At 38.2% G+C, this 12,517-nt stretch overlaps 1 protein-coding gene across 5 annotated transcripts in view; it reads right to left on the bottom strand.

Annotated features, from left to right (window-relative positions):
• Pcdh11x (protocadherin 11 X-linked) overlaps positions 1 to 12,517 on the bottom strand; it is a 718,824-nt gene that overhangs the window by 372,423 nt on the left and 333,884 nt on the right. For all 5 annotated transcript variants that reach the window (XM_058573732.1, XM_058573733.1, XM_058573734.1 and 2 more), the window contains one exon: positions 10,943 to 11,023. In XM_058573732.1, the coding sequence (XP_058429715.1) occupies positions 10,943 to 11,023 (81 nt within the window). The remainder of the gene's footprint in view (positions 1 to 10,942; positions 11,024 to 12,517) is intronic.

The raw sequence follows: 12,517 nt of genomic DNA, 5'->3' as shown, positions 1-12,517 counted from the left end.
CAGACCACAGAGGAGGCCAGCGGCCACCATGTTGGAAAGCTGACGTCACCATCCCTGTTTTCGACTAACCGCAGCTCATTCAGCCATAGAACAGGTAATTTCAGGCTGCCATTCGCCTGCGGCTTGCAGACAGATTGCTCGGGCTCAGTGCCTGGGTGCTTCTTAGAACCTGCTCTTATCGGAGCGAGCACCGAGCGCGGGGCGGCCGAGTTCCAGCTCCCGGAACTGCCCTGGCCCAGGGCTGGGGAGCCTGCGGAGGCTGCTTCTTGGACCCTGCTCTTATCAGAGCATACACCGAGCACTAAGCGGCCGAGTTCCGGCTCCCGGAATTGAGCCCGCGGGGGCTGCTTCTTGGAGCCTACTCTTATCGGAGCATACACCGAACACGGAGTGGCCGAGTTCCGGCTCCCGGAACTGCCCTGGCCCAGGGCTAGGAGCCCGCGGAAACTGCTTCTCGGTCCGGGTCCTGCTGAGGGCCGGTCAGGACTCACCCGTTGCTTTGGTTGCCCGGCAAGGGGAACGAAATGCTGCCATTCGCATAGGATACCAACATGGCAGAGATCTGATGTCATCAGAAAGCGGCGGAGGAGAGAACTTCATCAATACCAGCGGCGACAGAAACAGTTGGTCTCCTGGTAGGGGGGGTGAGGCACAGACACCCGAGTCTCCTCGATTTGTCGTCGAGCCAGAGGGGAGGAGCCGGGCTGCCGCCAGCGCCCGGAGCAGGCCAAGTGGCTCGCCAGCGTGGTGACCGCGTGACCCCAATTGGAGAGGGGGCGGAGCGGAGCCGCCACCCATACCCGCAAGGTGGGCAGACCCGCGACCCAGTGGTACACGGGCGTGGTAGGAGGGGCAGGGCAGAGCCGCCGCCCGCGCTTGCAAGGTAAGCAGATCTGTGACAGACTGGCGGGTCAGGCCCAGTGGCCTGCCAGCGTGGTACACACGTCACCCCAACTGGAGTAGGGGCAGAGCAGATCCTTCGCCCACGCCCGGATCAGGCCCTGCCAGTGTGGTGGTCACGTTACCCCAATTGGAGTGGGGGCGGAGCGGAACCGCCACCCGTGCCCGCAGGGTGAGCAGACCTGTGACCAACCTGCAGATCAGGCCCAGCGGTCCGCAGGCGTGGTAGGAGGGGCAGGGCAGATCCGCCGCCCGCGCCTGCAAGGTAGGCAGACCTGCGACAGACCGGCGGATCAGGCCCAGGAGCCTGCCTGCGTGGTACACACACCACTCTAATTGGAGTAGGGGCAGAGCAGAGTCGCCGCCCATGCCAGGAACAGGCCCAGAGACCTGCAGGCGGGGTAGTCACGACACCCCAATTGGAGTAGGGGCAGAGCAGAGCCACCACCCGTGCCCGAAAGGTGGGCAGATCTGCGACCAACCAGCAGGACAGGCCCAGTGGCCTGCCGGTACGACAGACACGTCACCCCATTTGGAGTAGGGGCAGAGTAGAGCCGCCGCCCGCGCCTGCAGGGTAGGCAAACATGCAACCGACCGGGGGATCAGGCCCGGTGGCCTGCCGGCGTGGTACACTCGTCACCCCAATTGGAGTAGGGGCAGAACAGAGCCGCCGCCAGCACCCAGAACAGGCCCAGTGACCTGCCGGCGTGGTAGTCACGACACCCCAATTGGAATAAGGAGAGAGCAGAGCCACCGCCCGCGCCTGCAGGAAAGATACGCAAGCAGTATGAAAAGACAAGGAAAGAAAGGACCACAAGCAATGCAGGTCAATGCAACTTTAGAAGAGGTAACAGCTGCAGCAGATGGAATGTCAGATAAAGAATTCAGGATATACATGCTTCAGATGATCTGGAGTATCAAGGAAGACATTAAACAGCAAAATCAGACAATGAAAGATCACTTCGACAACGAATTACGCAAACAAATCCAGGAAGCAAAGGATCAACTATACAGGGAGATAGAGGTTATAAAAAACAAGCAATCAGAAATCCTAGAAATGCAGGAAGCAATAAACCAAGTTAAAAACTCAATGGAGAATACTACCAACAGAGTAGAACACTTAGAAGATAGAACATCAGACAATGAAGACAAAGTATTTCAACTGGAAAAGAACATAGACAGCTCAGCAAGACTGTTAAGAAACCATGAGCAGAACATCCAAGAAATATGGGATAACATTAAGAGACCAAACTTAAGAGTCATTGGGATACAGGAAGGTACAGAGCTCCAAACCAAAGGAATGAGCAGTCTATTCCATGAAATAATACAAGAAAACTTCCCAGACTTGAAGAATGAGACAGAATCCCAAATCCTAGAAGCCTACAGGACGCCGAATGTGCAAAATCATAAGAGATCCACACCTAGACACATTATAATGAAGATGCCCAACATACAGAATAAGGAGAGAATTTTAAAAGCTACAAGAGAAAGGAAGCAGATTACATTTAGGGGTAAGCCAATCAGGATAACAGCTGATCTTTCAACACAGACTCTGAAAGCTAGAAAATCCTGGAATAACATATTTCAAACACTGAAAGAAAATGGGTTCCAACTAAGAATTGTGTATCCAGTGAAATTAAGCTTCAGGATGGAAGATGAAATTAAAACCTTCCACGATAAACAAAAGTTTAAAGAATTCACAGCTAGAAAACCATCTCTTCAAAACATCCTGGCCAAAACATTACAGGAAGAGGAAATGGAAAATAACAATGAAAACCAACAGTGGGAGGTAGGACAGTAAAGGGGGGGAAAATAATCAAAGAGGAAAACAAACCATGTTTAGTAACAGAAATAAACAAATATGGCTGGAAGAACAACCCATATCTCAATAATAACCCTAAATGTCAATGGCTTAAACTCACCAATTAAGAGACACAGGCTAGTAGAATGGATCACAAAACAAGACCCAACAATATGCTGCCTACAGGAGACACATTTGATAGGAAAAGACATACATAGGCTGAAGGTGAAAGGTTGGGAAAAATCATATCACTCATATGGACTTCACAAACAAGCAGGAGTGTCCATACTCATATCAAATAAAATAGATTTCAAGCCAAAGTTAATCAAAAGGGATAAAGAGGGACACTACATACTGCTTAAGGGAACCATACACCAACAAGACATAACAATCATAAATATTTATGCCCCAAACAATGGTGCAGCTATGTTCGACAAACAAACTCTTCTCAAGTTCAAGAGTCAAATAGACCACCATACAATAATCATGGGAGACTTCAACACACCTCTCTCGCCACTGGACAGATCTTCCAAACAAAAGTTGAATAAGGAAACTATAGAACTCAATAACACAATTAATAACCTAGACTTAATTGACATATATAGAATATACCACCCAACATCAAGCAGTTACACTTTTTTCTCAGCAGCACATGGATCCTTCTCAAAAATAGATTATATATTATGTCACAGGGCAACTCTTAGACAATATAAAGGAGTAGAGATAATACCATGCATCTTATCTGATCATAATGGAATGAAACTGAAAATCAACGATAAAAGAAGGAAGGAAAAAGCATACATCACTTGGAGAATGAATAATAGGTTACTGAATGATCAATGGGTTATAGAAGACATCAAGGAGGAAATTAAAAAATTCTTAGAGATAAATGAAAACACAGACACAACATATCGGAATCTATGGGAGACATTGAAAGCATTTCTAAGAGGAAAATTCATTGCTTGGAGTTCATTCCTTAAAAAAAGAAAAAAACAACAAATAAATGATCTCATACTTCACCTCAAAATCCTTGAAAAAGAAGAGCAAAACAACAGCAAAAGAAGTAGAAGGCAAGAAATAATTAAAATCAGAGCTGAAATTAATGAAATCGAAACAAAAGAAACAATTGAAAAAATTGACAAAACTAAAAGTTGGTTCTTTGAAAAAATAAACAAAATCGACAGACCCTTAGCCATGCTAGCGAAGAGAAGAAGAGAGAGAACTCAAATTACTAACATACGGGATGAAAAAGGCAATATCACAACAGACACTTCAGAAATACAGAAGATAATCAAAACCTATTTTGAATCCTTATACTCCAATAAATTAGAAGATAGTGAAGGCATAGATAAATTTCTTAAGTCATATGATCTGCCCAGATTGAGTCAGGAGGATATAGAAAACCTAAACAGACCAATATCAATTGAGGAAATAGAAGAAACCATCAAAAGACTGCCAACTAAGAAAAGCCCAGGACCAGATGGATATACAGCAGAGTTTTACAAAACCTTTAAAGAGGAAATAATACCACTACTTTTCAAGCTATTTCAGGAAATCGAAAAAGAGGGAGAACTTCCAAATTCATTCTATGAGGCCAACATCACCCTGATACCTAAACCAGAAAAAGACACTTCAAAGAAAGAAAACTACAGACCAATATCTCTAATGAACCTAGATGCAAAAATCCTCAATAAAATTCTGGCGAATCGGATACAAAAACATATCAAAAAAATTGTGCACCATGATCAAGTAGGATTCATCCCTGGGATGCAAGGCTGGTTCAATATACGGAAATCAATAAATGTTATTCACCACATCAATAGACTTAAAAATAAGAACCATGTGATCATCTCGATAGATGCGGAAAAAGCATTCGACAAAGTACAGCATCCCTTTATGTTCAAAACTCTAGAAAAACTAGGGATAACAGGAACATACCTCAATATTGTAAAAGCAATCTATGCTAAGCCTCAGGCTAGCATCATTCTGAATGGAGAAAAACTGAAGGCATTCCCTCTAAAATCTGGAACAAGACATGGATGCCCTCTCTCTCCACTTCTGTTCAACATAGTTCTCGAAACACTGGCCAGAGCAATTAGACAGACGAAAGAAATTAAAGGCATAAAAATAGGAAAAGAAGAACTTAAATTATCACTATTTGCAGATGATATGATTCTATACCTAGCAGACCCAAAAGGCTCTACAAAGAAACTACTAGAGCTAATAAATGAATTCAGCAAAGTGGCAGGATATAAAATCAACACGCATAAATCAAAGGCATTCCTGTATATCAGCGACAAATCCTCTGAAATGGAAATGAGGACAACCACTCCATTCACAATATCTTCAAAAAAAATAAAATACTTGGGAATTAACCTAACAAAAGAGGTGAAAGACTTATACAATGAAAACTACAGAACCCTAAAGAGAGAAATAGAAGAAGATCTTAGAAGATGGAAAAATATACCCTGTTCATGGATAGGCAGAACTAACATCATCAAAATGGCGATATTACCAAAAGTTCTCTATAGGTTTAATGCAATGCCAATCAAAATCTCAACGGCATTTCTTGTAGAAATAGAGAAAGCAATCATGAAATTCATATGGAAAAATAAAAGACCCAGAATAGCAAAAACAATGCTAAGCAGGAAGTGTGAATCAGGTGGTATAGCGATACCAGACTTCAAACTATACTACAGAGCAATAGTAACAAAAACAGCATGGTACTGGTACCAAAACAGGCAGGTGGACCAATGGTACAGAATAGAGGACACAGAAACCAATCCACAAAACTACAACTATCTTATATTTGATAAAGGGGCTAAAAGCATGCAATGGAGGTAGGATAGCATCTTCAACAAATGGTGCTGGGAAAACTGGAAATCCATATGCAACAAAATGAAACTGAATCCCTTTCTCTCGCCATGCACAAAAGTGAATTCAAAATGGATCAAGGAGCTTGATATCAAATCAGAGACACGCCGTCTGATAGAAGAAAAAGTTGGCTACGATCTACATTCGGTGGGGTCGGGCTCCAAATTCCTCAATAGGACACCCATAGCACAAAAGTTAATAACTAGAATCAACAAATGGGACTTACTCAAACTAAAAAGTTTTTTCTCAGCAAAAGAAACAATAAGAGAGGTGAATAGGGAGCCTACACCCTGGGAACAAATCTTTACTCCTCACACTTCAGATAGAGCCCTAATATCCAGAGTATACGAAGAACTCAAAAAATTGGACAATAAGAGAACAAACAACCCAATCAACAAATGGGCCAAGGACCTGAACAGACACTTCTCAGAGGAGGACATACAATCAATCAACAAGTACATGAAAAAATGCTCACCATCTCTAGCTGTCAGAGAAATGCAAATCAAAACCACCCTAAGATACCATCTCACTCCAGTAAGATTGGCAGCCATTATGAAGTCAAACAACAACAAGTGCTGGCGAGGATGTGGGGAAAAGGGTACACTTGTACATTGCTGGTGGGACTGCAGATTGGTGCAGCCAATTTGGAAAGCAGTATGGAGATTTCTTTGAAAGCTGGGAATGGAGCCACCATTTGACCCAGCTATTCCCCTTCTTGGTCTATTCCCTAAAGACCTAAAAAGAGCATGCTACAGGGACACTGCTACATCGATGTTCATAGCAGCACAGTTCACAATAGCAAGACTGTGGAACCAACCTAGATGCCCTTCAATAGACGAATGGATAAAAAAATGTGGCATTTATACACAATGGAGTATTACTCTGCATTAAAAAATGACAAAATCATAGAATTTGCAGGGAAATGGATGGCATTAGAGCAGATTATGCTAAGTGAAGCTAGCCAATCCCTGAAAAACAAATGCCAAATGTCTTCTTTGATATAAGGAGAGTAACTAAGATCAGAGTAGGGATGAAGAGCAGGAGAAGAAGATTAACATTTAACAGGGATGAGAGGTGGGAGGGAAAGGGGGAGAGAAGGGAAATTGCATGGAAATGGAAGGAGACCCTCAGGGTTATACAGTGGAGGGGGTAGAGAGAGAGGAGGGGAGGGGAGGGGAGAGGTGGGGAGGGGGGATGGTGGAGGATGGGAAAGGCAGCGGAGAACAACAGACACTAGTATGGCAATATGTAAATCAATGGATGTGTAACTGTTGTGATTCTGCAATCTGTGTATGGGGTGAAGTTGGGAGTTCATAACCCACTTGAATCAAAGTGTGGAATATGATATGTCAAGAAATTTGTAATGTTTTGAACAACCAACAATAAAAAATTTAAAAATAAAAAAACAGATGTTGTGTCTGCCGAAAACTGGACAATAAATATTTAAAAATTCTCTCTCTCTCTCTCAAAAAGTTTTGTTAAATTAAAAAATTAAATTCAATTGTAATATTTCACTTCCTTCCATCAGCCTTTCCAATTAGTCTTTACTTGTACTTTCCTTATTTCTCTTGAATAACTCAACAGCTTTGCACTATTTTATTTACTGTCTGAGTCAAAATTAGTAATGGTCTTTGTTAAATATATATGACTCATTCATTAGCTGTGGCTAATAGATTTGGGGAATTAAAATCAAACAGTATAATGTATACAAGCCAAACATTCTACCTAAGTTTTGCAGTACTATCATGCTGAACTGTTTATGTTTCCATGAATATAAGATCTGATAACAAAATATCTGTTTTTTTATGAAATGCAGTGACAGTCAAGACATTTTCTATATTCATAATCATAATACTATCTTAGTGACAAAAGTTTTTTTCACAAGCAATGCAATTACTACTGACAAGTCAGAAAAGTATGAAAAGCCTCAAGAAATATACTAATTTTATTTTGTTTCAATTTGAAAGAATATAATTCAGCTTTAGATTTGCTAGCTCATTAAGCATTATAATTGCTATAAATCAGAGGCAAGGATAATGGAGGGAGAATTCATTATGAAAAGGGAAAAGATCAAGCCACTATAAATGCCACATTACAAAAAAATAAGAGCCTCAGACAAACTGACATATGCATTCAGCATATGTAAAGCTGGTCAAAAACCAGTTTTTGAATAGCTCTCTATTTCATCTATGTACTCTACCAATGCTACAATATTCCCTGGTGAACATTTATGATCCCAGTTATGCACCAAATCCAGCTATTTAAATATTTTATTAAGACTAACAAAAATGTATTTCCTCTTATAAGGAAATGGACACTCTCATTTGATCTACTTTATCCATATGATAAGTTGATCTATGATTTCATGGTTCACATACTACTTTAATTAGTTGAATAGTTGGCTTTTATTGCCAGGAACCATTGTGCTATAAAAGATACAACTATAGCACTTGCCCATGTGTTTAAAAGTAAACTGTCAAATTCACTGCCTGTATGAAGGATTCTAATTAGTGACATCTGAATATTTGATGTATTTAAAGATTTCAATGGATAAATGGAAATAATTTTCAGAATGACTCTAGTTTTAGTCATTTCTTTTCTCAGAAAATTGCTTTTTTTGTGGGGGGAGGCGGTACTGAGGACTGAACCCAGGGGTGCTCAACCTCTGAGCCACATCCCCAGCCCATTTTTATATTTTATTTAGAGACAGGGTCTTGCTGAGTTGCTAAGTGCTTTGTTAAATTGCTGAGGCTGGCTTTAAACTTGCAATCCCCTGCCTCAGCCTCTCAAACTGCTGGTATTACAGGAGTGCGCCACCACACCTGGCTCAGAATTTTTTTTAAATCCCCCAAATGAGTAATGAATATCTTATTGAAGATGAGATATTTCATAAAGAAGCATAAAAGCTCAATCATAGAAAAGTATTTTCTTTAAACTTTTCTGAGGCCAGCACAATATTTATCAAAACTAAGGTTGAAAAGTTCCTATTTGTACCTTATGCATAGTAATACTACATGTGCAATGTAACTTACCACTATACAGCTTATTTTAACTTTTTAATTTTTTTCACTTTTATAATGCATGTCAAATTGCAATTGAAGCCTCAGGCAGTAAGGACAATCAAGGCTATCAGATACTTAAAAGACTTATGAAATAAAAGATCCTCGAGCAAAAAGAAACCACTATGTAGGCACCCATTATTCTCTATGGAGATTTTAACTTGGTTAAAAATTGAAAAAAAATCAGTAATTGGTAAGAAATTAGTAAGTTATATGGCATTTGATTTAGTAGAATACAATCAGTAGTAAGTACTTGACTAAACAAAATATTACTGATAGAGCATCTTCTTATTCATGGAGGACATATGTTACATAACAATGTTTAATTCCATCTGACTTCTAAATAATTATACCAGTTATAAGCTATGTCATACTAGTAAGCCAAATTTTGGGACCTTAATTTATATACCATAAAATTGTATAAGGCTCAGGGTGTAGCTCAGTGGCACAGTACTTGCCCAGGAAGTGTCAAGTCCTGAAGCTGTGAAAAATAAATAAAGAAAAATATATTGTGTACTTTTCTTCAAAACTTTTAAAGACAGAGTTTTTTGTTTGTTTGTTTTAACATCAAGGAGTCAATAAAACTGATGCTGAACGTATGAGAGGCATCTTGGATAAAAATGTAGAAAATCATTATATTATGGTTCACCTCATATTCTATTTCTTCACCAATTTTCTTGAGGAAAAATCAGAGGTGCCAGACATGAGAATCTGAATATGAAATTTGACAAAAAAAAACCAAATTCAGGTTGAATGATTTAAAACTTGTGATAATTTGGATAGATACTATGTTATAATTTACCTTTATGAAATTATTTCTTCCCACAGTACACCTAAAAAATAAATATTAAAAAAATAGTTCTATAAGTCTACCAAAGAGCATAAACTATGTGAAATACTGTAGGATGTGATAATTGTAAAACACGTGGTTTTTGTGAATTTTGGAAGCACACATGAAATAATAAACAAATTTGATTCTCTTTCCACTTTTATATTGCAGATCTCTATTTATGTATCAAAATTTCTGAATTTATTTCCCTTGTAACACACAATAGGGTTGTTCAATTATTTTAGTTATAGATGGACATAATACTTTATTTTATTATTTTTTTAATGTAGTGCTGAGGATCAAACCCAGTGCCTTACATATGCTAGGCAAGTGCTCTACCACTGAGCCACAACACCAGCCCTAAACAATGATATTTGAAAATAACTGGACGGAAAACAATTTATGGCTAGTCATCTGGCAACCAAGCTATTAGATTCAGGACTTTTACCATATTAACATAACAACAGTAAATTAACCAGACACAGAATATTGAATGATATAGAATTTTTAGATATTGGTCTCCTCACATTAGTTTTTAAAAGTACCCTTATAGCCTTTATTAGGAAAACAAATTTAAATGTATTTATTAGTCACATTTTGGGCTATCTTGACTGAGATGGGTGAAATTAGTTTCTTTAAAACTACCCCATATTTTGATGTTAAAAATAAAAGCTCAAATGCATTTCTCCTAATTTATTTTACTGAGATTTCACTAATATTTGCCTAATTAACATAAAACAAATTGTGCTTTATTATACTAAGACTTAAATTTGCCATATTATAAAACATTTCTCAATTTGTTTCAACCCATTATCCTAGAACTCTCCTAAACATTGGTAAAAGAGACAATCATTTAATAGATATTTTGAAAGGAAAAATTGTAACTGATCAAACAAATAAACTAACTATACTATTATTATCAAACCGTCTGCCTCAGCTTCCTGAGTCACTGGGATTACAGGTGTGTACCACCACACCCAGCTATGTCTGTACCTATTTACAGCTTCCTGAGAGACTATAGTTGCAAAAAAATTAAGAACAAAAAAAAAACAAAAACCACTTTTGTTGGTACTGTAGTTCTATCTCTCACTTTAGTTCTATCTCTCATTTATTGCAATTTGTCCACCTCATTCATAACTCAGAGCAACTTTGTCTCAGGCTACTATCTGTCCTTGGGACCCATTCATTTCTCCTAAAAAGTATTTATTACTTGTCTAAAATTGCATACACCTTCCTATGTCCTTTTCCCCTATGAAGAGAGTATTTAAGGCACAACTATCTGGCCCTTTTTCGAGTTTTCATATTTTTGTAGGGCTCCTATGTACATATGTATGTTAATACACTTCCATGCTATTTCTTCTGATGAGCTATTACCGGTCTCTTCCACCTGATTCAAATACTGAAACTTCAGAGGGAAAGTATGAACTTTCTTACATAAGGAATAGGGAGAAAATATCAAAAGTAATGTCTCATTCATACCTGTGGTTGAGGATGAGTCCAGATTTCAACAGTTGTTGGCTCTTTCATGGGGGTGCGAGATCTTACAACCTCCTTCATTGGCTTTAGAAAGAGGGGGGAAATAAGTACTTTTAAGTTTTATGATAAAAGTTAAAAAATGCATTTCACAAAAGCATTACACATACATAATATTCTGCTTGAGGAAATTATCATTTTCGAGACATCACATTTTATTTATTCAACAAACAGGTAATTGAGGTGAAAATGTGCCAGGTACAGCTCTAGATACTAAAAATAAAAGGAGTATAAAAAAGAAATGAAATACTTTTCTTATGAAAGTTATGTACTAGTGTTACATTTTAGTGTTCATTTAAGCATATGCAAAGTTGTGGAAGACAATTTAAAATACTTAAATAAATCAAATTAAGGTATAGAGAATTTTAGTCCAATTCTTTTACAACGTAATGGCCTTAAGAGCTATATTTATGAATGCACCATTGTCTCATCCTAAAATCTATCCTGTGTGTGCTACAATAGAAATTTACATTGTGTTTATAAGGGTATTTAATATATGTAATAAAAATCAAGAATTTATCAATGAATTCACAGATGCTAATGTATCAACCCAGAACAATGATAAACATCTTGAAAAGATGATGCCTGTAACACATTTAATTTTTTTCCCTCAGGATATAGAATATTTTTTGTTTTTAATATACTGAAGGAATATAATACATAATTTTTCTCTATGAGATTTTGGGATATGTAGGAATAGATTTGGTAAGAAGTTACTTGATCCATAAAGAGGAAATATTTTTCAAAGAAGCTGAGAAATTCCGATTCAGTGACTGCTGGATGTTTTTGTGCTAATATAACAAAGTAGAGTAGTTGTGTCAAAGACCTTATGTTACACTCTAATGATTTTGTATTGCTGTTTAGAGCACTAAAAATTGAAGTGATGCAGCTATTACTTGACAGGGTTTCAAGTGCTACATGTATTACTATGACAGTTTACTTTATTTCTTTATTTTTATTACCAGTGCATGCCCATCATGTCAAAATAAGAAGAAAACATCAAACTTGGAACATCACAACTTCAAAGCAATTGGGCAGAAATTATTCTCTTACCAATTTAAATGACAAGTCATGTTTATTATGCAATGACACTGTAACAGTGAAAAAATGATACTATACAAATTGACATTAGCAAACTAAGCACTCATTGCAGTATCACAACTCACAGAAAAGCAATAGTCACAAAAATTAGAAAGTTAAAATGTAATATCTCATCACACCAGAACTTCTTCACAAAAATAAAATAGCAATAAAAATTAGGCTGTGACCAAAGTTAAATTCTGAAAGGCTCAATTGTTGTCCAAACAAAGAAAGCCAGTTCTGATGGAGAGTTAATTAAATCATGTATGCTTACAGTAGCTGAAGAAAGGTTTTCAGAGAATATAAACTTTAAATTAGCCTTTTGGCAAATACAGTGACTCAAAAAGTTCAGAACATCAATCACAACTACAATTGCAGCTATAAAAAATAAGGGCAAATGATTTAGAATAAGTTTCATTGTCTCTTCATGAGTTAAAATAT

The sequence above is a fragment of the Marmota monax genome, unplaced genomic scaffold (genome assembly GCF_021218885.2).
Source record: "Marmota monax isolate L192 unplaced genomic scaffold, Marmota_monax_Labrador192_F-V1.1 WCK01_AAM20220418_F8-fsc00067, whole genome shotgun sequence".
Classification (NCBI taxonomy): domain Eukaryota; kingdom Metazoa; phylum Chordata; class Mammalia; order Rodentia; family Sciuridae; genus Marmota; species Marmota monax.
Note: the sequence above shows the minus strand (reverse complement) of the source record. Positions and strands in the feature narration are given on the sequence as shown.